General features: G+C 37.4%; 1 protein-coding gene across 3 annotated transcripts; it reads left to right on the top strand.

Moving 5' to 3' along the window:
- Positions 1–443: 443 nt before the first annotated feature.
- ston1 (stonin 1) lies at positions 444–24,337 on the top strand. 3 transcript variants are annotated; one of them, XR_505499.3, is made up of 5 exons: positions 444–620; positions 12,608–14,531; positions 21,527–21,729; positions 22,829–23,756; positions 23,943–24,337. XR_505499.3 is itself a non-coding variant. In XM_008102711.3 (4 exons), the coding sequence occupies exons 2-4, from the start codon at positions 12,659–12,661 to the stop codon at positions 22,901–22,903; spliced, it is 2,151 nt and encodes a 716-aa protein (XP_008100918.1). In that variant the 5' UTR covers positions 444–620; positions 12,608–12,658; the 3' UTR covers positions 22,904–24,337. The 3 variants fall into 3 exon arrangements, 2 of the variants coding, with proteins under 2 accessions (XP_008100918.1, XP_008100919.1); XM_008102711.3 differs by having other exon boundaries at positions 22,829–24,337; XM_008102712.3 differs by having other exon boundaries at positions 444–726; positions 22,829–24,337.
- Positions 24,338–24,766: the final 429 nt, after the last annotated feature.

The raw sequence follows: 24,766 nt of genomic DNA, 5'->3' as shown, positions 1-24,766 counted from the left end.
ACACTAAAAGTGTTGAGAGTGCATCCACACTGTTGAATTAACACAGTTTGGCACCGCTTTACGCCTCAGTGCTATGGAATCCTGGCGCTATGGTAGCTGCAGTTTGGTGAGGCACTACCATTCATTGTGAGAGACGGCCTTGTCAAACTACACCTCCCAGGATTGAATAACATTGAGCCAGGGCAGCTAAATTCCACACATTGTGGGCGGGGCTTATTTCATGCTTAGCCCCGCCCTTCGACTAATCTCTTTGTTTACCGCAAGGTCCTTAAGGTGGCCGGGCGGACGACGAGCATGCGCACTGGGTCCTCAGCCCTGTCGCGAGCCAATGGATTTGATCGTTAATTCAAATCAGACCGCTCGCGACAGGGCTGAGGGCTCCGTGCGCATGCTCGGTGGGGAAGACCGGGGGGGCGTGGCCAAGGGAGAGTACCGCCCCCTGAGGAATTTGCCGCCTCCAGTCTTGAAGCGGGAGGCGAAGGGGAAGGAAGTTGGGAATGGTGCTCGTTCTCGCTGGAGTCCCAGGCCAAGTCTGAGGCGGCTGCAAGCCTTCTTTCGCCTCTTCGCCCTCAAGCCTCTTTCTTCCAACTCTCTTGAAGGGCAGCTTTGGAGAGAAGCCGGTAAAAAGGGGGAGAACACTACTTTTAAAAAGCTTTCCTTGAAATTGGGCTTCTTGCTGCTTGTCATTGGATGCCTGTGTTTACGTTTTCCCTCTTTCACTCCTGTGTGAGTTATTTTGAAACTCCAATTAAAAACTTTTGTTTCCACAGCTTTTGGAATTTTAGTTCAATGTTTTGCAGTCTTGAATGGTTTGATATTATAGGTCAGTTGGTTTAATATTATGTTGTCTTTTTTGTATTTTACTGGACTTGTTTTACTACTGTGTTGCATAGTTTTATGTTATTTTAGCGATTTTTATTTTACTGTATTTTATAGTTTTACATTTTATTATTTCTTCCTTCTTTACATTTATAGATGTATTTTCATATGCAGACCTGTATATCTATATCTATATATACACATCTGTTGATAGACTCAATAACAGGTGTGGGCAAACTTCAGTGCTCCAGGTGTTTTGGACTCCAACTCTCACAATTCCTAACACCTTGTAGGGAGTTGAAGTCCAAAACAGCTGGAGGGCCGAAGTTTGCCCATGCCTGCTCTATAAGTTAGATGGCATCCCCCCCCCCCCCAATGTACGATGGGAAGTTGCTGTCAACTGTTAGAGAAATAAGGTTGAACACTGTGGAAGCCGCTCACTGCATGGCTATTACAGTATTTATTTACTTATTTACTGCATTTTTACCCTGCTGTATCTCAACCCCGGAGGGGACTCAGAGCTGCTTCCAAATTGGCAATATTCAATATTTAAAGATAACGCGTACAAATACATTATGCATTAAAATAATAAAAATAAAAAATAGCATATAAATACATTAAACATTGCACATAGACCCAAAATTGTAATCCAGAAGTCGTTCCAATTACATTTATTCCATTCACTTCATAGCTGCATGTTGCCCTGTATTACTCTCCAAACGCTTGGGTCCATAGCCAAGTTTTAACTTTATTTTTAAGTACAGAAGGGAAGAAGCTGATCTGATTTCACTAGGAAGAGAGTTCCACAGTCGAGGGGCCACCACTGAGAATGTCCTTTCCCTTGACCCCACCAGCTGCATCTGCGAAGGAGTTGGGACTGAGAGTAGGGCCTCCCCAGAAGATCTTAAATCAAGAGTGTCAAATATCAAATCAAATAGCAAGAGTGTCCCTGTGGGCAGCAAAATCAGACAATTCCAACTGGATGCCCCCTCACCAGAGTCTGCCTCCAGGGGCAAACCAAGAGTGGGCAACTTGGAAGTCCCTGAATAGACTCAGAAGTGGAGTGGGCAGATCAAAAGCCAACCTGGCAAAATGGCACTACCTAGAAGAAGCCAATGCTTTTGACACTAATTTATATATATATATACACACACACACACACACACACACACACATATATATATATACACATACCGCCTCTCCTCATAGCTCGAGGTGAATTACAAACCAATTACGTAATAATAATAAATCTGTATATTCTCCTTTTCTCCCACCAAGGGACCCAAAGCAGCTTCCAACATGTTAAAATACAATAAAATACAATAAAAAGTCAACAACAATCAAAGACACAAATATAAAACATGATAAGTAATCAATAAAACATAAATAAAACATTATTGTGGTGTGTTGTCAAGTCTTATTGTACCACCCAGTGAAGATTAACCTCGTCACTTCAGCCTAGATTTATTCGCTGAAGGCTTGTTTGAATAGGAAGGTCTTCAGCTGTTGCTTGAATGCCCTTGGGGAGGGTGCCATTTTGTTCTCCCTGTGGAGGGTATTCCAAAGCCTTGGGGTGGCCACTGAAAAGGCCATCTCTCTGTGTACATGTGCTTTGTAAAGCTGGACTTGTCACATGTACCCATACAGAAGAAATAAGAGTTACATTCTCTTTAGTCCTTGTTTTCTCTAAACTTTGGTGGATGATTTCATTTTGTTCTATAACATCCCAATATGAACAATATTGCTAGTTACTCTTTTTTAGTCTGGATCAGTTATTATGGAATGGATTCCTTTACTTCCTATTTTCACAATAGCAAGAAGTCTTTTGAATCTTTAGCTTGGGCCACTTAAGGGTGCAGATTTCAAATTGGCTACCATTTGTTACTTCTAATCGTAATGTTTCAGAATGTTGTCCTGAGTTCTGCAGGGATTAATATTAAGAAAATCGAAATTTTTTAATGCTACAGATTCATGTAATGGATTCAAACTGCAGAAAAAGACATTCAAATGTCAGGAAATAAACTTCTTGATGGGAAGAACTTGGTTCAATAGTAGAATATGCTGCCTCAAAAGTATGGTACAGTCTCATTCTCTGGAGTCTTTCAGAGTCTGGATGGTCGACTGTTGGGACTGCTCAGATTGTGTATTTCTGCATGGCGAAATTGAGTTGGACTGGACAACCTATAGGGTCTCTTTCAACTCTGATTTTGTAATCAAAGACAAAAGCATCTCTTAATAATTTATTTATTTGTGTGTTTGTTTATCATGTCAGAAGCAACCTGAGAGTAGAGTTATAATGTATTTAAAAATGCACAAAATAAAAAACTTGGCATTATACTAGATTTCCTTTGACTAGAGTGCCTCTGGTGTTGCTGTGAGAAGGTTCTCCACTGTGTATGGGGTAGGGCTCAGGCCACACTGGAGCAAGTGGTCTGTGGTCTGCTCCTCTCCACAGTCACCCGTCGTGGATTCCACTTTGTAGCCCCATTTCTTAAGATTAGCTCTGCATCTCGTGGTGTCAGACTGCAGTCTTTTAAGCGCCTTCCAAGTCGCCCAGTCTTCTGTGTGCCCAGGAGAGAGTTTCTCATCCAGTATCAGTCATGTATTGCCATGTTTTGAGGTTCCAGGTTTTAACCTGCCACTTTTGGACTCTCGCTTGCTGAGGTGTTCGTGCCAGTGTTCGTTTATATGAACTTTATTTATATTCCGCCCCTTTTCCAAACAGGACTCAGGACGGTTTACAGTCTCTTGTTTGTGTTGGAAGCTAAACTATATAATCATCTTGAACTTTAGAGACCCAATTGAGGCACTGATTATTTAAAAAGTTCTTCCTTTGTTCCAAGAGGAAGGCAACAATTTGATATACGGTGTTCCCTTGCTACTTCGCATTTCACTTTTTGCTCCCTCGCTGTTTCACGGGTTTTCAATTAATATTAATGTACACATTTATCGCGGTATTTTTGCTGTTGGTTCTCCTCCACACATAGAATAAATATAGTGTCCCTACTTCACGGATTTTCACTTATTGTAGGTGGTCCTGGTATGTTAACCCCTGCAATAAGTGAGGGAACACTGTATTTGTCAAGACCTGTGTTGAAAAGTAGAATTGGAAAGGGGCTCTATGTGCTATATGGATCATCCTTCTGCTCAGTGCAGGGTCTTCAGCTAAGGTGCCTGTCGGGCCTCTTTTTGAAGACATCTAGAGAAGATCTCTAGTTTCATCACAGCATTTACTGTCAAGAAGTTCCTTCTAATTTTCAGATGGAATCTACCAAAACCATTAGATCTAGTTCTACTCTCTGAGGAAGCAGAAACAAGACCCCCACTTCTTTGAAGTGGCCTTGAGTGTGATCATGTCAACTCTGAGGCTTCTCTATACCAAGCTGAACGCACCCAGCTCCTCCAGCCTCCCCCCAAATGTTTTGTTCTTCATGTCTCTTAACATCTTTGTTGCCCTTTTCACTTAAGCTTTTCCATATTCTTAAAATGAGAAGCCCATAATTGAATGGATCAGCACAGAATATTGGGTTACTTATTACTTCCTTCAGCTTAGAAACTATAATTCTTTTAATCACAAAGATAGCATTTGCCTCCTTTGATGCAGCATTCCATTGCTGGCTCATGTTCAATAAAAAAATAATCCAAATGCCTCTTTTGCGTGTAGTACTGCTGAGCCAAGTATCCACATGTGGTTTGGTTTTTGTGGCCTAAATGAAGAACTTTTTTTTGTTCCTGTCTTCCAATATGTTCACTACCCCTCCTATTGGAAGATAGCAATAAAATTGTGAAATGTGTTTCCAGATGCTGGGGCAGCAGTTTTGAAGAGTAAAATAATAATACTTTATTTATATCCCACCCTATTCCCCCAACGGAACTCAGGGTGGTGTACATTTATTTATTTATTTATTTATTTATTTATTTATTTCAATATTTATGTCCCGCCCTTCTCACCCAACAGGGGACTCAAAACATTCAGTGCCATAAACAAAATAGTAACCTACCCAGATCCCAAAAACAAATCCGCATCGACATCAAAAATAATAAAACATTATTAAAATTAAGAATCTTGCCCCAATTTTCAGTGTGGAAAAGATGGTGTACTGCACTGTTTTCATGTCCACATTGATATGGTTGGATGCTTGTCCTGTTTCTGCTTTGTAGCACTCTGTTTTAGCTGGATTTCTTTCTAAATTCATAACTCTGAAGTCAACAAGCAGAAACCCATCGTAGCAGAAAAGTCAGTAGCAAATCTTAGCAACAAATACTTTTTGAGATATTTTATATATTAGATTTGATTTAATACTGTAATACTTTAAATAACATCTATATATATAAAGGAGTGATGGCATCACGGCGACCCACAAAACAACAAAACTACAGACCCCCCAACCTCGAAATTTGACAACACAACCCATCATCCATGCCTCTAGGTTGATACAACAAAAAGAAAAGAAAAATAAAGTCCTAATTTGAGGGAGAGCAATAATTGTTTTTATCCAATTGTTGCCAGTTTAGAGGGCTAATCTCTGCCCACTTGGTCTCCTAGCAACCAACTCAGCCCAGGGGACAGGCAGACTTAGGCCTCACTTAGGCTTCTTCCACAGATTATCTAATTTGCACTGGATTATATGGCAGTGTAGACTCAAGGCCCTTCCACACAGCTATATGACCCGTTTATAATCTTATATTATCTGCTTTGCACTGGATTATCTTGACTCCGCACTACCATATAATCCACTTCAGTGTGAATTTTATACAGCTGTGAAGAAGGGCCTCATAATCCAGTTCTAAGCAGATATCATCAATATACAATATACAGTTCCTCAATACTTTATTTCCCATACCACCATACTTCGCCACAGCAACGCGTGGCCAGGCACAGCTAGTAAGCATATAAACGTTTTCTGATTTCTTGGCTGCAATCTGCATCTGCAGTAATCTTCGCGCCTAGAAATATAAAGTCTGTCACTGCCTCCAGGTTTTCTCCCTCTATTTGCCTGTTATCAATCCAGTTGCCATAATCTTGGTTTTCTTTATGTTTAACTGCAACCCAACTTTATAGATACTTGGTTTCAAAACCGCACTCAGACATGGAAATCCACCGGGTGACTTTGAATAAGTCACACTCTCTCAGCCCTATAGAAGAACAATGGCTAACCTCTTCTGAACAGATCTAGCCAAGAACATCTATGATTTTAATGGTTTTTACAGTATGTGGTATATATTCTTATTGATTTTGGAAGTTGCGTATAAATTAATTGAATAAATATTAGGTAGAAATTACTTGAAGGTGCACTACAGCAAAATGGATGATCAACACAATCTTTGATCAAAAGAGGTAGAAAGGATATTAGAGATGTTGTTTCAAAAGGGCATGAACAGTTTCTTGCTCATTAGGGCCAGGAGTCTGAACCATGTATGCCTGATCCAGTATTCTTCCCCACTAGATGATATTCGGTTTTTACATTATGTTGCATTCCATGCTTAAGCTTGTGGTCTGTTATATATTGCTGTACCAAAGCTTTTTAAATGGCTTGGGTTTCATGAACCTTTTTGAAGATCATGCAAGGCTGTGCCAAATGGTGAGCCATAGAACAAACAACTCTGTGGCTACATGACATCAGGTTTTGAATGGCAGAATACAAATCCTGGGGCTCAATTCTCAGCTGGCACAAAGCCGCAGAGCTTGCTGCGGTTGATGGCACTGGAAAAGTTTTGCCTGCAAAGCCTCCAAGACAGCTATACAAAATGCCAAGGAGTGGAGATTTTGGAATGTCTGCATCTCAGTAACACATTTTGAGGATAGCTGAACATATGACTCAGTTTGGTTAGATCTTGTTCCTTCTTCACAAAATGCACGACTTTTATTCCACTGATTTGGAAAGGGCTGAGATTCTAAGACAGGCTTATTTGTGCTAGTGGCTATACTGTAAGTAATCTGCATTGCATTTTGCCAACCAAGATTTATAGTGGTTACAACTGGAGAAAAGACTATGTTATTGATTGCTGAATAACATTCCTAACTAGATTTCCAGTTACCAAGCTCTTGGTCATCTCTATTAGGTCATTTTTGGACTTAGGTAAACTAGCAGTGTTTATTCTTATCTCCCTCTTTTTGGTGTTTGTGGCAGCCTTGGCCGTTGCAAATACAGGAAGCCCCTGAGTTACAAACATCCAATTTACAAATGACTCATAATTAAGAACAGGGGCGAGACAACAGAATGTGAGAGAAATCTACTCGTAGGAAGGGAAATTCATTTCTGTAAGAGTCAACTCAAAATCTTTTGTTTATCCTTTGACTGAAGGAGAAATCTTGGCAACTTCTCTTTGCGCCATAGTACTTCTCATGCTGCAGGATATGTTCAGAGATAAACTCTTACAGTTCATAACTTTGTAATGTGCATAAAGATGGAATTTTTATGTTAAAACATGCATTCAATTATAGATATTGGTTTATTTATTGAAAATTAGTTCAGATACTTTAGTTTCAATATTTTATATCTGATCAAGCAAAAGGTCAATCAAGATCTATTGGGGGTTCACTGGGTTATTGTGGGAGATCAACAAGGATTTCTAGCACCTAGTTGTTTAACAGTAGGAACAAGTTTATTTATGCCCAAATTAAGCTGCTTAATATAGACATTTTGAAATAACCAAGAGTGGAAATGTCTGGTCAGTCCAGATTCTGAAAACAAAATCACACCCTGGACTCAGAATGTACTTGTTAGCACTCCCTTTCATAATTTTCAGTGTCTGTCTTTTGTATCTCGTTTTGGTTAGTAGATGTTGCCGTTATAGAAAAAACAAATTATTGAAGTCTGCCCACTGTTGCTTTAGATTCTAGGCAAGCAGCCTTCCTCTGTTGTGAAAGCATTCACATTCCTATCATTTTTTGTCCCATTAGCAAAGGTTCACTGAACCCTTCTGCAAAATGAAATGAACCAAAGTTTGTGTGAATGGTAATTCAAGCTGTCGGGACCAAAGCACTGTTTTTGGGACATGTAAATGTATAAATGAGCCCTTCCCACATAAACACTCAGTTCCTGGATTCAGATGTCCATAATTAGGATAACACTTCATCCTTCTAACCTGCCGTCTCTCCCATTTGCCTTTGCACTAAAAAACGATGGAACTGAAAGCTTACTGGTTGTGATTGAGGACTCATACAGGTCTGTCTTTAGTGCTAGGAGATGAATTTAAACCCTTTCCCCAAATGAATTAAGCACTATTCCCAGCACTATTTCATCATTTCATTGTACTGGAACAGCAAATAAAAGGTGGAGGTGACTGCTATATGTTAGGGAAATGATGTGTGTTGGAGTTAAAATCTCCACTCATTGCCTCAAAGCTTTCATCTAATTTCACAGAATCATAGTGTTCGAAGAGATCACAAGGGCTGTCTACTCCAACCATTTGGCATGTACTAATACACAATCAAAACACCCTGACATCCTTCATTAAAAACAAATCCAAAGAAGGTGATTCCATCACACTTTGAGGCAGCAGATTTAAACAACTCTTACCATCAGGAGTGTCTTCTTCATGTTTAGGTGCAAACTTTTTTTCTTGTAGTTTCAATCCATTGTGCCATGCCCTGGTCTCTGGAACAACAGAAAATAGCGTCTTCCATGTGACATCCTTTCAAATATGGCTATTATGTCCCATTTTAACCTTCTCTTTTGCAGGCTAAACATACCCAGCTCCCTAAGCTGCTCTTCATAGTGCATTGTTTCCAGACCTTTTACTATTTTGATTTCTGTTCTCTTGACAATTTCTAGCTTGTCAATATCCTTCTTGAATTGTGATATCCAGAACTGTTGAGGTCTGATCAGATAGAGTGCTACTATTACATCCCTCAATCTGTACTCCTATTGATGCAGCCTAAAATTGCATTGGCTCTGTGGTCATTTTCATCTTTTTAAAAAGCGGGATATCCTTTTATCTTCTTTTACATCTAGTTTGGGTTCTGTGATGCTTAATTCTGTATCCAAAATATGTGAAAAATAGGCAGACTGTTTATATCCAAGTAAGATTGTCACTCAGCACAGCTTACTGGTGATTTCCCCTCCCTTTATTGAGATTAAACAGCCTTCTTTTCTGGGCAATTAGAACACTTAGGATTTCCTTTTTAAAATTAAAACTTGAAGAAAAACTATTTGTGACTAACTCTTGAAATACTTATAATTTGGTAGACATAATTTCACTGAGATATTTGGCCATGATTATTATTGCATGAAATCTTCTTAAGTGTTTTGCTGTTTTTAGGTTTTCTCTGTCTTGCAAGTTGTGATGGGGGGAAAAAAGCAATTTCCATTCAGTATAAATAGTTGTGGTTAGACAAGAGGATAAAAATAGTTTGTTTGTTGTTGAAGAGTGTAGCCAGAAACTGAACTTAAGCAATACTTGGAATGTAAATCAAACTAGCAGGAAATTCCAAGTGGAGACTAGCATTTTGTCCTCACTTAACATGTGGATATGAACCTTTTACCCTTTCTCAATAATAACAGGGAATGGAGTTCCTCTGAAGTCCTTGAATGTGGCAAAACTATCACTGAAATAATGTAGTACGGTGTTTCCTAACTTATCACAGGACCACCCACAATAAGTGAAAATCCACGAAGTAGGAATGCTATATTTATTTTAATATTTATACATTATTTTAGTAGTTATACACTATTTTAAGCCTTTATCAACCAATCGTGTGTTGATAAATCGCCTCCTTTTCTTCTCGTTGCTGCTTGGGCTCCTTTTCTCTCCCTTTTGCTTCTCCTTCCTCCCTTCCTTAGGCTGTAAATTGTAATATTTTATGATTTAAATATTCTTTTAGAGTTTATTAAAAAACAACGAAACAGTGAATTCACAAAAAGCAAACTGCGAAGTAGTGAGGGAACACTGTACAGGCATCATATAACTTCCTTGTTGAAACAGCGCCACTGGCCACTAATCCATTTCCAGGAATAATTCAAAGTGCTGGTTATAAGCTTTAAATCCCTACATGACTTGGGTCTACACTATACAAGTCAGCCTGAGTTTTAAGATCTTTAGGGGAGGGCTTTTTCCTGGGTTCCATCTTCATCATGGCCACATTGATGAGCCTTCTCAGTGGCTCCTTCGAGGATAGACAACTCCCAGTCTGGTAAGTCACCCCTGTTTTCTTTCTGCTAACAGGCCGAGAGTTTTTCTCAAAATTCAGTATTCTACGTGTCTGATCTTTACTCAGAGTTACGCAATTCTCTTTTCATACTGGGATTTCCTTTTCCTTGTGCCTCTCACCAGCTGCAGATGGTCTTCCAACCTTCCAAAATGGATTTTAGATGGGTGCAAGGGCTGTAGAAGTTAAAAGGAGTTTATTTTCCTAATGGATGCTGGACAGTATTTGATAAAACCTATAAAGGGCAATTAACAACAGTCTCTCTGAAGTTATCTAAAACATTTTATGTACCTTATTTGGCACCCTTGATGCTGAGCAGGTCTGTTGAATTCAAGGATGAAAGCTGTGCTTCCCTAAAGCTGGTTCCACTTTTGCTCTAACAAAACTTCATGATGCAATAAGTTGCTATTCTAATGCAGGACCAGGGAAGAAAAAAAATGGCACATGGGACTTAAAATTGCTCAAGAAATCAGAAGGAATGAAAACTGTTCCATTTAATAAGATGGGACAGCATGTGTGTGAATCACTAATTTTAACACAGATTTCTGCCTTGACATATATTAGCACATGCATTGTCTAAAATTACAGACATCTCTTCAGAAGGGCTACAGGAAGTAGTTTTTGTAAAACAGGAAAATCTGTCAAGTGTATATCAACATTCAGATTATAATGATCCAATTTCAAGTTTGGTTGCAGTCAAGGGCAGATAATTCATTTTTACTATGTTCAAATAATTTCCAGTTATTTGGGCAAACTGATTTAGTTTCTTTAGGCATTTTCAAACTGTGCATTAGGTTCCCATTTTTAAAATGTTCTCCAGATAAAATACTACCATATGACAATTGCTATGGAATTTAAACATTGAAAGAAGTACATACAGTTTATGTTTGTTATCCCAAGAACATTTAATATGTGCAATGCCATTAGTATTACAGCTGTATTCTGTTGCATCCTTTTAAAATTTAAAATGATACATTCATTTGTTAGAGATGCAAAATTTCCAGAAATTGGAAATCAGACATTTTCAAGAAAAAATGCAATGTTTGCAACCTTTACAGATTCAAAATCATTGTGTTAATTGTCTTGCTTGTGAGGGCAGCTCTATAAAACCATATAATACAGGTATAGCCAGTAAATAATCTATGTTTGTGGCATTGCTTCTTTAATAGAATAGTTGTCACCAGAGTCAGATAGAGCATGATAAGATTGGGCTCATTTCCTGTATCGAAGAGAACAGTTCAATTTGGATCAGTAAACTTATTCAAAATGAGCAATATAAAAATGTGAAATGAAACTGCAAAATAAAGTAAGCCCTGCATGAGTAAACAAAAACATTTTGAACCTTCTAGAAGTCACTTGAAACCTTTTCCCAAAATGCATCCAGGGATGACTTTTTCTCCCATCAGCATCTGCTTTTCTTATGGTTTTCATATAGGCCTTATGTTGCAGGGTCTCTGTCTTGTGAATGACTGAGGCTAAGGGTTTTTTGTGTATTGGGAGAGGCATCTAGCAATAATCATTTGAAACTGTGTTCCCCATCCTTTCAAGTAAGGGTTTCATTCATGCATTCATGGTTGCAGAGAGATAATGATTTCAAATTGGGTCCACCTTTTTGAAACACCATGTACATGCAAAAGATATTAATGGAAAAGGCTTTCCTTAAGACATATTTCAATGACAGAAAAGACAAGTGATAGACAGTTGCTGTGTTACAAACTTAGAACAACCTCACAAACTCTGAGGATGCCTGCCATAGATGTGGGCGAAACGTCAGGAGAGAATACTTCTAGAACACGGCCATACAGCCTGGAAAACATACAACAACCCTTAGAAATCAAACTTGTTTGTGTGCCTATTGAAAAAGCAAGCTTTAAAATTGCATCTATGGGTATCTGTATTCAACACAGTTTGAAACAGGTAATTCAGGGAAGAGAAAACATTTGTCTTCTCCTTACTCCCATCTTATGTAGTGATTCTTGTAAATAATTGTGAATGAAGTCATGGATATTGTTTGTTTTCATACACGAGGAATCCCCACTTTATTTTACAGTTTGGAATTGATGTTACCAGCCGTCTCGATTTTGAAGGGAATCGAGAAGTGGTACACATATCTATGTTATATGTGTACATTTATTTCATGATTATAACTACAGTAGAGTCTCACTTATCCAACACTCACTTATCCAACGTTCTGGATTATCCAACGCATTTTTGTAGTCAAAGTTTTCAATATATCGTGATATTTTGGTGCTAAATTCGTAAAGACAGTCATTACTACATAACATTACTGCGTATTGAACTACTTTTTCTGCCAAATTTGTTGTATAACATGATGTTTTGGCGCTTAATTTGTAAAATCATAACCTAATTTGATGATTAATAGGCTTTTCCTTAATCTCTCTTTATTATCCAACATATTCGTTTATCCAACGTTCTGCCGGCCCGTTTACGTTGGATAAGTGAGACTCTACTGTATAACCTGTTCATGTTTGTACTTGGAAATTCTCTAGTTTGTTCACAGCCAGTTTCTCAGCCATTTCAAGCATGATAAAATGCTTGAAATTTATCTAAATGTATAATGTAAACATACTATTATAATTTTTTTCTAACTATATATTTTTTCATTTTTTTAAATAGATGATTTGGAACTGAAGCTTCTGCTGAGCTAACCCAGCTTGCTGCCACAAGATGTTTAGCACCAATCCTGCAAACTGGGTTACTTTTGAAGATGAACCTCTCTTCCAGTCTCCCCAGAAGGCAGGAGGAAATCATAATGTATTCAAAACAAATGGGCTTAAACTCCTTCTGCCTAAGATGCATGATTCTTCAAGCCAGTCATCTTCTAGCAGCATTTCTCTTTCATCGCCTATGAATGACTATTACTTCATTCCTGGCCCTCCTAGTAATTCTCCACTCTGCACACCTACTAGAGAATACCCTGCAAGCCCTTGTTTTCCAAAACCAGGATCTCACCTTTATCCTATTCCAGAGCTGTCATCCAGCATTAATGTTCATCCGGAACCTCAAAAACTGGATGGCATATTGCAGACTAGGCATCACTCAGAGTCCTCTGTGCCTAAACTAGCAGATGATGTAAACATCACTCAAGAAAACTTGAAGAAACTGGAAGATTGTTCAGAAACACAAACATTATTTCAGTATGTTCAGAATAATTGTGCTTTTTCTAGCCCATTTTGGACAGAAGATTCACCCTCATCTAGCTCTGGTACACCCAAAACCGATTCAGGTTTTGACAAAGACCATGGTTCCTTGCCCGATCAGAAAAGCCTCAATCAGGGATCCTTCAACTATATTTGTGAAAGGCTTGAGCACTTGCAAACTGATTCTTCAGATAATGAGAGGACTTTGACTTCCATGCCCTGCATTTATACTGGAGATGGAATTTCTCTATTCATTCCTCGTACCCTCTTCAGCAGCCAGAGAAAAGATGGCTGGCCTTTCATGTTGAGGATTCCTGAAAAGAAGAATATGATGTCATCAAGACAGTGGGGACCTATATATCTTAGAGTTTTACCTGGAGGAATCCTACAAATGTATTATGAAAAGGGGCTTGAGAAACCTTTCAAAGAATTCCAGCTACAGCCATTTTGCAGACTTTCTGAACCCAAACTAGAGAACTGCAGCATCTCTGGGAGAATCCATACTGTGAAGATTGAATATGTGTCATACACAGAGAAAAAGAAGTATCATCCTAAAGCTGAGGTAATTCACGAACCAGAGATAGAACAGATGCTGAAGCTAGGAACAACTGATTACAGTGATTTCACAGACTTTTTGATGATAGTCGAGGAGGAATTAATGAAGCTTCCTGTTCCTTCAAAACCAAAGAAACATTATGAAGAACAAGAAATTGTCTTGGAACTAGTGGACAACTTTTGGGGAAGGATCACTAAAGCAGAAGCAAAACTGGTTGAAAGTATTGTCATCACCCATATTTATTACTTGAGTTTTGTCAATGGAAACTCTGAGTGCTTTTTGACACTAAATGACTTGGAGCTTCAGAGAAGAGATGAGGATTACTTTGAGAAGGACACTGAAAAGAAATGGATTGAAATCCTTGACTATCATTTCCATCAATGTGCAAAACAACAAGAATTTGAGCAGTCAAGGATAATTAAATTTACACCAATAGATGGCTGTAGGTTGGAATTGGTGCGTTTCAGGACGAGGTATAATGGATCAGATCTTCCATTTTTTGTTAAAGCATTGGTAGTAGCTCAGGGAGCTTACATTGAACTCCAGGCTTTCATAAATATGTCTTCTTCTGCTCTTGCTTCAGCCCATTCACATTCCATGAAACACTGTGAAAACATCATGATACATTTTCCTGTTCCTCCACAGTGGATCAAAACGCTCTGGACTATGAACCTGCAAAGACAGAAGTCCCTGAAAGCAAAAATGAACAGAAGAGCATGTCTTGGTTCTTTAACTGACATTGAATCTGATTCTGTCATACAAGTTTCCATTGGAACAGCCAAATATGAAAGTGCATATAGAGCCATCGTGTGGAAGATTGACAGACTCCCAGATAAAAACACAAGTAAATATTTGGATATTTCTTTGGAATAGTATAAAATTGTACTGAAAGAGGATTGCATTTTCTCATAGAACATTAATAGTATAAAAACTATCTGTTTTGTAAGTTGTAAGTAGAAAATTCAGTGACCAGGTAATTAAAAACGTGATATATAGTAACTATGAATCTAAATATCTTTTGATCTAACCAGGTTTAATTGAGAAATATGTGTCAATGCTACAGCAGCCTAACAAATGAGGTTTTAGAAATGCTATTACACCTGTTTTGCACAATTAATTTTCTTAAGAGGCATTCAAGTTTAAAATCATTTATTTTGTGCAAACTGTTTTAGTTTTTTGTAAAAACAAAACCCTCAAATAACAGCCTTTTACCTGCATTCTGCCTAAACTGTAATATATATTAATCACAGTATAAAAAACACATTTTTCTAGGGCAAAGATCTGCAACATATTTTCAAAACTGCACAATGAGCACTTGCTGTCCACTGGGGTTTGGTTTCAGGACCCTTGTGAATACTGAAATCTGTGGATGCTCAAGTTCCATTATATAAAACACCATAGTAAAATCATATCTCTTGTATAAAATGGCAAAAATCAAAGTTTGCTTTTGAATTAAAAATAGTTTCAAGCTGTGGATGATTGAATCCATACATATAGAAGGCCAGCTGAATCTTCTTGTCATTTGGGGCATCCATATAAATTTGACATTAACCTTCCCACAAAGCCATGTTCATCTGGGACTTCAAATGTGTGTAAAAGTTATCGAATGTAAGATCTTATAAAAAGAATATGACATGTCAGAAAGCAACTCTGTTGTCCCCAAAAGTGGAAGTGTAGAGAAGATATCCTTTAATATTTTCCATTTCCGTGGGACTCATTGTCATATTGCACATTTGGATAAACTCTTCCTCCCAGGCAGTAAAAATTATGTTATTTTAGATGCGCAAAGCTGTGCTGTGTTTGCCTATGATGCATGATTGTGTTTTGCTAGCCATTGGGAAGGGATGGAGAGCTATATGTGGCAGCCAAAATGTCATGCCTTGCTTTGTACTATGAGCCTTCTGATTCAATAATCTGGGACTAATCAGTGTCATTTCTAAAACTCTGTGTTTTAGTGTCTTATTTATTATTAGTGTCTGCCACTGGCCAAAAACACAACAGAAATAATTTGTGTTTTTGTAATAGAGCCAGGGCATTCCTGGTTCAGAATTTAAAAGTGAGTTGTGGTTTATAGACAAGACTAATTTCTTTTTCCTCTTTAACTATTGGCATAGCACAAGTCTACCAAAAGAGACTCGCAGCATTGTTATGTAGTTAGATAGGCCAAACTTTCCTTGTGGTTTGGGGTTCTGCAAAGTCCATTGCAGTTGACACGCGAGCTTTGCTTGAAAAAGAAATATTTTCTAGTACTCTGTTGGTGGGCTATTTAATACATTCAGTCTGCCCGAGCATTGGAATATCCTAACTGACAGGAGAAGGCCTCCAGTTACATTTCTTTTCACTGTAACAGATGCACTTAAGCTTGTTATCATGGACAAGTTTGTGATTGCTTTTTGCTTGACTGATGAAGGAAGCAGCATAGTTTAGTTGGAACTTAGGGTGGGGATAATTTATGGTTCTATCTTGTCTTGTCTGATTCAGCATTACAGATGTCTTGTCAAGCCCTTAGCCATAGAAAAACTACTCTCTGAACTGGCCATCAGATTTTTCAATAATATAACTATTAGGAATGTGATTAAGTGGGTTACACATTGCCCTCTGTATCCATGGAATCTATACCCATGGATTCAACCATCCATAGATTCATAATATTCCTAATAAACAAATAAACATTTTAAAAATTGAGCAGCTCAAATACCATTATAGGCAGTCCCCTAAGTTACAAACGTCTGACTTACATACGACTCATAGTTAAGAATAGGGATGAGACAAAAGGAAGTTAGAGAAATCTACCCCAGGAAGGTAAATTCACTCCTAAAAAGGGTTATCATGGGGAAAAGCCCCACTGAAGCTTTCCCAGCAATCCTTGTTTCTACAACAAGCCATTCTTTTCAAAATCCAGTTATTACAGGGGCAGAAAGTGAGGTGAAATCTTCTGAACAGAGGCACAGAGAGTAAAACAAATACCACAGAAGTGTTAATCTTTTTATATTGTGATTTATTGTGTTGCTTATATTTTGTTCTTATGTTGTTTGGGCCACTGCCCCATGTAAGCCGCCCCGAGTCCCCGTGGGGAGATGGTGGCGGGATATAAATAAAGATTATTATTATTATTATTATTATTATTATTATTATTATTATTATTATTATTATTATTAACCCTTCTTGGGGACTGTCTCTGTATGCAATGACATAATTAAATATACAGTATAAAGTCCCTTATTTAAACTGGCAAAATCAAGGTTTGCTTTTTTGGAATTTTTCAAATGTTTATATGTTTGTGTATTAGAGATAAACAAATCTATGGAGATGCTGGAACTGAACTACAGCTGTACATTGTTGTAGCATATATTTGATATTATGGAGCATCAACTAGCCTCATACCCTTTACTTCCATTATTTTTTACTATTTATGCTGGCTGTGACTAATAGAACCAATATCAAAACATCTGGGGACACAAAGGTTAGGGAAGAGTGGCAGAAAGAGTTTTATAATCTAGGTTGTTATGCAATCCCTTCATTATGATAATTGGCTAATATTCCTATTTTAAGGATGATACTAATTGCATTATTTGTTTTTCTAATTCTTTTTTAATGAACGTGGAATGCCATGAAATTTGAAAAATTCTGCTCACTTTATCTAAAAATGCCTTTAACAAGTGACAACAAGAATGAAATCCAAAAACCCATGACTTATCATACCACTGAAAAGGAATTTCTCATTTGTTTCAAAAATGCGCATTTATTGTGCACTGATAAAAAATAACCTTTTGCATGCAAGTACATTACTTTTAACTTTTTACATCCCAGCTCTGATTTGAAGGGGTGTTTTATAGAATACAAGGTACCAATCTGCTACCATAGATACTTTTGTCTAAAATTGTAGGTGGGCCAGAATCATGATACTCTAATTATAAAAATAGTTGGTGGTGGCCAATTTTATTTTTTCTTCTGTATTTATTTTTCCTTGATTTTAGATTTAAAAAATGATTACATACAATTTTAATTTAGCAACATAATGACAAACTGAGAAAGTCCAGTTCAAATACCAGTGGATCTCTAGTTTGTAGATTTTATAATTTTTTGGACTTAAGGTGCAGTTTTTGGCTGCCAACACTCATTGAATGCATGCTCCTTCCGTTGTCAACACATTCCCCACGGCTTAATGAAAGGAAAGAGTCCCTGAACAAATGTGTCATTTCATAAGATTCTGTATAAACAGTAGAATAAAATACATAGTCCCAATTTCTCTGGCCCTATATAAGCATAGCCACCATTGAGTGATAATGTTTTGGAAGTGGCAAGGAAGTGTGAAGAGAAGTTAGTTCAGAAGAAAAAAGGATGGCAACTTGCTAAAATAGCTTTCTGAAGCCCAGCCAACTTTTGTAAGATACAAATATGTAAGATATGCCTTCAAAATGAAAAGAAATGATCTTTTAGTTGTGACTTACCACCATTTCAAAATCATATAAGCTTCAGTGCCCTTGCCCTTATCTTTTGAAATTAATGTCAAGTGTTCTGGATTACTGTTTACTGTCCAGATTATTTTCACGAGATTTTGAAGTACAGTAGAGTCTCACTTATCCAAGCCTCGCTTATCCAAGCTTCTGGATTATCCAAGCCATTTTTGTAGTCAATGTTTTCAATATATCATGATACTTTGGGGCTAAATTCATAAATACAGTAATTACAACATAACATTACTGAGTATTGAACGACTTTTTCTGTCAAATTTGTTATATAACATGATGTTTTGGCGCTTAATTTGTAAAATCATAACCTAATTTGATGTTTAATAGGCTTTTCCTTAATCCCTCCTTATTATCCAAGATATTTGCTTATCCAAGCTTATGCCGGCCCGTTTAGCTTGGATAAGTGAGACTCTACTGTAACTGTTTCAGCCATTTTTTCCTAGAACCAGTTCTTTGACAGCATGTTCTCACCTTGCTCTATTATATATAAAAGAAAACATAGTAAACTAAATTTTCTTAATCACCCCCACCTCTGTTCCAATATATGTCTGGAGTCACCCAAATGGAGCATCCAAGAATGCTCATAATTTTTTTCTGGGATTTCTTTTTGGTTTTTCTCCATATCATTTCTTGGAACCCCACTGACTGCCAGAGCAGTTAGAAATACTTAATGCTGGCTTCCCAGTGACAAAGGACTCTTGCCACACCCTGGACTCTACACAGATAAATATTCTTTCCTTTCCTTACTTAGTTTATCCATACCTCACAACCTCTGAGAATGCCTGCCATAGATGTGGGCGAAACGTCAGGAGAGAATACTTCTGGAACATGGCCACACAGCCCGAAAGACATACAACAACCCATGAAAGCCTTCGACAACACATAGATAGACTGTATTTTTAAATACAAAAATCCCTATGTGGGGAATTATCTGGAATTTTCCTATATACATGCAGATATTTGCCTGTACTTATTGGCATTTCTCTGAATGAGAACATCACAAGAATTGTATAAAGCAGGAATAAAGAACCTGTACACCTCTTGTTTTGCACTCTGGCTCTCATCAATCCCAGCTGAATGACCAAGGTTTATAAGAGTCTTAGCCCAAGAATACCTGGAGGGCCCAGGTTCCTCAACCCTGATATAAAGTAATAAGAGCTTGGCAGTATTGTGCACACAGGGCGATTATCCAAACAACTGACAAATGCTATCAGTACTAGTAGAATATACAGTATCTACATAAAGGTGTATCTTGAGTGAAAGTAAAAACACTTCTGAAGTGAAAAAGTGTATTTGCTTTCAGCTAATGTATGCATGAACTGCACCGTATTAAATGGTACTTCATGTTGTGCAAGAGAAAAAAGGAAATGTTTCTTCTGAGATGGCATCTGCCACTTGCTATTGCTATGACTGTATTTTGGCCTTTTATTTAGATCTATCTGTTTTCAAAATAGTCTTTGGCTTTTTTTAAAAAAATCAAAAAGTCTTAAATTCATCTAACAGATTAATAATGAATTGTATAGCTCTTAATAAAATATGTGCATAATAAATAACCTAGAGAAAAAACAGCTGGGCTAAATTCCTTTTAATATTAAAATATCCATGGGTGCTGTGCATTACATCTACATTTACGTTATAAACACAGGTACTTCTACCCCAATTGATGCTTGTAATAATAAGTACCTTCAAGATGAAGACTGAAGGAGATATTGAAAAGTGGCTGCTGTCTCTCTGTTCCATGTTTTTTATTCCTAGGAAGTTGTAGTTGGTAAAGAAAGAATCTGGAGGAAAGGAAAAGGAAAATAATTTTTTAACCTTTTTGTTTCTCCCTGAACCTAAATTTTCCATGTCAACTGTTGCTGTATACCTTCACTATGTTTCTAACGTGTGACAACCTAAGGCAAACCTATCATGTGATCTTTTTCTGTGGCAAGATTTGTGCAGAGGAGATTTGTCTTTGCCTTCTTCTGAGGCTGAGAGTGTGTAACTTGCCAAAAATCACTCGGGGTTTCTGTGGCTGAGCAGGGATTTGATCCTGGTCTCCAGAGTTGTCATTCAATGCTCAAAGTACTGCATGTGTTTTCTCCCAACTCATATAGTTAGAGCTTTACACAGATAACTAGCTTTCTTAAATCCTAATATATCACCCTCCCTGCTCACAGAACTCTATGTATTGTAATTGCATTCTGGTTTAGAGGTTTGGGGGATTACATACATTGTTATTGGCAATAATCCTTAATCGTCACTCTTAAGTGAATCCCATCAGATTGAGTTGAATTGACAAGCACTGAATCATTTCCAAAAGCTTTCTGTGGCAGCACTTGTTGACAGAGGCTAGATGGTCATCTGTCAGGGGTACTTTAATTGTGCTTTTCCTGCATGGCAGTGGGTTAGTCATGTGGTCTCTTCCAACTCTTACGATTCTATGTTCATATCAAAAATGTAGTACCGTATTTGGCCTCAGATTTTCAGGCATCCTGCTCAAAGTGTATATACATTGGCAAAGACTTGGGATTAGCATCCTATAGATAACTTTCATTAAAGTTCTTCTGCAAGCTGCCTTTTGAGTTTATTATGCACTGAGGGAGTAATAGATTTGAAACTTTTCCTGTTGCCTTTTTGCTAGGCCACTTCTTGTTGTGGAGTGGAATAACAGAATTTATCTCGAAGAATAAATGAGTTCCATATGTTTTAATAAATGGTATCGCTGTTTTGTTCTTGAAGCTAAGTTGTATTAAAGAAGGTTAATACAACTGCTTCTCAACAGCCATACATCAGAGTAAAGACAACTAAAAATGGCAAAGGTCTGTGTTGAAGAACAGATAGGAAAATCAAGAGGCAAAATAATCCAGGCTTAATTTATTTATGACTACCGTAACTTCAGCCTAATTGTCTGTGACAAATTTGAGACAAAGACAGCTTTATTTATCCCTACCCTAGTTTTTGAAGGTACCAAGGAAGCTCAGCAGAACAAAGACGCAAACCTAGCTGTTTATATATACTCATTGACTGATTCCATTTATGAGAAGTATTCAGCTCTATGCCAGAATGAAGGAGAGGAGTTATTACCTGAGAAGGAATAACGAATGATTTCACTATGTATAGATCAGGTATGAATTGTTTGTGTTCTAGCTTTTAAAGCTCAACATAACCAGTTTAAAGTCATAGAGTAAATGTCTTTGTCAGATCATGTCCCACAGGGATTAGCCCTACCTAAGGCCAGATTGCATTCCTCTCTTACTCTTATTTGGCTCTTTTACAATAGTTTTTGAACTCGGAGCTTCCATGAATTTATAATTCTCTCAGGCAACTGGCTCTGTAAAACTTAACATTTTTCTCTCTCCCTTACCCTTTTATCCTTCCCCAGATCCAGATCATCCGCATAGTTTGTCTTACAAACTGGAACTTGGCTCAGATCAGGAAATCCCCTCTGATTGGTATCCTTTTGCCACAGTCCAATTTGTTGTGCTCGATGAATGTCCTTCTGGAACTGAAGTAATATCACTGGGCATTGAAAATGATGTGCAGCCACAGAAGCATGTGAACCAAAAAGCATATTACAATTGCCAGGTAATATCACTATTTTCCTTTTTTAACCTAATGAAGTATTTTAGTCAGTCATGTGTGTAACTTTCATTTCCATGTTTTTTCATTTCAAGGCAAATGCTTGATGAAGACTAACATCCTTGTTCGCTAAATTTCCTGGGGGTGACGGTAGTTGTAGTCCAGCACATCTGGAGGGTGCCAGTTTCGGCAGAGCTAAAGCTGACTCTGGTGCACTAAAGTTAGTTTTTAGTCTTGGATGTTATGTTACATGGAATTCCTAGTGTTTTAGTACTACAGACAGACATGGTTGCTCATCTCCAGTTGTTTCCAAGAAGATAATAATGGGTTATACAATTCTAGGAACATAATTATCATATAATATATGTTTACACTCAGTAACATCACTCTACAAGCATAAAGTTGCTGCTGGTTTTGGAAATACTATCTTAATTTTTTCCCAACTGTCAAACCAGTATGGATTTTGTTTGTACATGTGCACTTATTCACAAGTTAAGGTACTTCATTGCACTTGTTTCTGATGGTACTAGAAGTTCTGCTACAGTATGAGAGAAGGATGGTCTGCTGGTTGCATGTACCCCCATTCTGTTTTTCTTCCTTCTGGCACCCCTCCCCCAGCTTTTCCCAATTGTTTACTTTTTAAAAATAAAAAAATGGCTCCAAAGTAAACTTTCTATTTTAAAGAAGTCAATGTGATTTTCTGGATGTGTTTTCTCATGTTGTCTCTCATAGTTGAGGTCTACCTATGATGTCAATTACAGGCCTCTCTCATCCTTTTAAGTGGGAGAATGTGTACAATTGGTATCTGACTAAATACTTTCCCCCCCACTGTATATTGGGCATAGCATCCGCCATTGTAGCCCTCCATTCCCTGGCACTTGTACACTTCCCTTATAGAGTTTTTCACAAACATTAATGAAGCATCACATCCCTAATGGAACAACCCTACTTCATACTTTTTTCTGTTAGTAATATGTTGGTTTCAGCCTTTCTCTATAATAGGTTTGAGATTACGCCTAATCATTTCAATGGGAGTAATGACAAGGTTCACTAACTGTTTTCATAACTGCTTTCTAATTGCGTTCTTTTTGCTTTCTTACTGCAGGTTGAAATTGAGAAGAAATGGATTAGGCTTGAAGGAGAAGATCCCAACAAATGCGGGAGTTGTCAAATGCAGTAAAAGATGAGAGGCATAACCTGATGTGCTTTTATGATTATGAGAATTAGATAATGTATATATATTTGTTCTAAGCAAGCGAGTCTAAAAAGCAGCAAGCTGTCCACTAGTTTGTCATGTTAAAAGACTATGTGTACAGTTGGGAGTTTGCCTAACATTTGGTATATTTATGGTAATGGGCACTAAACAGCTATCCTTTTAAATTATGGGGGTTTTGTACCATTTTGAGAAGTAATAGCACTATGAAAGGCTTTTAGGGAAAACCAAAATATGTTGATTTTTGATACTGTAGAGGATTAAATTATAGTTTGTCAATTAAGCTTTTTATATAATATGTATGTATATGTAGTTACTTGATATATCATTGATATGTTCCTGCTACAAGTTTCAATAAAAGTATTCAAGTTCCATATATCCTTAAAAGGGGTGTGTTCCTTGGAAACACGCTTAATACTTTTAATGGCTCATAAATAAAGTATAGTAGCTTTTGGGTCTTTCCAATATGTTTTTTCCCTATGGAGGAATGGGCATATGGAAAATATTACATTAGAATGTAAAATCTAAATGGCTATTTTAGAACAGTTTAGTTGGTAAGAGCTGTCAGTAATATAACCTAATTTACAGATTATTCTGGCACAATCCACACTTGATTCTGAATTCTTTTAAACTGTTGATATTCTACTGAATCCCATCAAAATGGCTGAATTGTTTATAGAAAGGCTTGTCACAGAGGGACCAGTACAAATACCTGAAGTGTTTTTCCTTTTGCTTCCTTTTTGAAAGTGTACGTTTATTCTTCCACTCTTTGAAAGGATGATTTGCCTGGGAGGAACTGCAGGAGTTCTCAACCCAAAAGGTTAGGCAGAGTTTTTGTTTCAGTGTTTTGGATGGAAGAGAATTCTTTTAACTTTGCCAGCTGCTACAGCTGTTATTTTGCATCGCCAGCAAGAGCAGATGTCTATAGAATTGAAGTTTGGAACAAATAGGAATCGGCATATGGAAGATGTTACCTAGAATGTAAAATCTAAATGGCTTTTTTTAGCTTTCAGGAATGTAACCTGCTGTCAGCAAAGTTTGTGAAATCCAGGAGACTCCAGATGAATGTGGAAAGGGGAAATGTTCCATTTTCCTGCCAAGAATTTGTTTAAGAGGCGTGTTGTAGAACACCCAGAACTCTGAAGGGAAAGCGTTTACTACAAAGTGTTTTGACAATCACAATCTGATTTTTAAGCTTATTTGAATAAAAAATGAGTTTGACCAGTTGCGGGAAGTTACCATCTTAATTTTTTTGTCTTGTGGCTTATACTTATACACTGGAGGCCAAAGAAGTGTCTGTCTATGGTTTAATTTTTATTGATGGTTTTCTGCTTTATTGAAACCACTCTAAATGTCGTCTGTGTTACGTGTAAGTCCTTTGAATAAAGCTATAAGAGCACACTTCATCTCACTTTAATATTTGTATCCCTGCCGCAGATATTGAGCCATGGACTTTAACACTTCAACTAATTTGCCCCAAAGGAACAATGATTTAGAATAAATTTAATTTGGGAAAACATATTTTATATTATAATTCCACTCCAGCACATAATGAAAGTAGATATTCAGTTACTTTCTAAATTCCCTATGTAGCTTTGTCCCAATAGTTAATTCTGAAGATATCTCAACATTTCTAATCTCATTTTACTAGTGAATTGTCTTGAAATGTCAAAAGAGCCTTTTAGTGATGATAGCCTTGCTGTATACTGTTTTCTAAATGAGTCTTTTCTCTCTCCAGAAGTGTGGGTCAGCCATAGAAGAAAATGTTGTTTCTTGCCTTAGGTAATATTGGAGTTTAAATATTACTCAATTTGTCTTTCACATTTAGAT

Source organism: Anolis carolinensis, chromosome 1 (genome assembly GCF_035594765.1).
Source record: "Anolis carolinensis isolate JA03-04 chromosome 1, rAnoCar3.1.pri, whole genome shotgun sequence".
NCBI lineage: Eukaryota > Metazoa > Chordata > Lepidosauria > Squamata > Dactyloidae > Anolis > Anolis carolinensis.
Note: the sequence above shows the minus strand (reverse complement) of the source record. Positions and strands in the feature narration are given on the sequence as shown.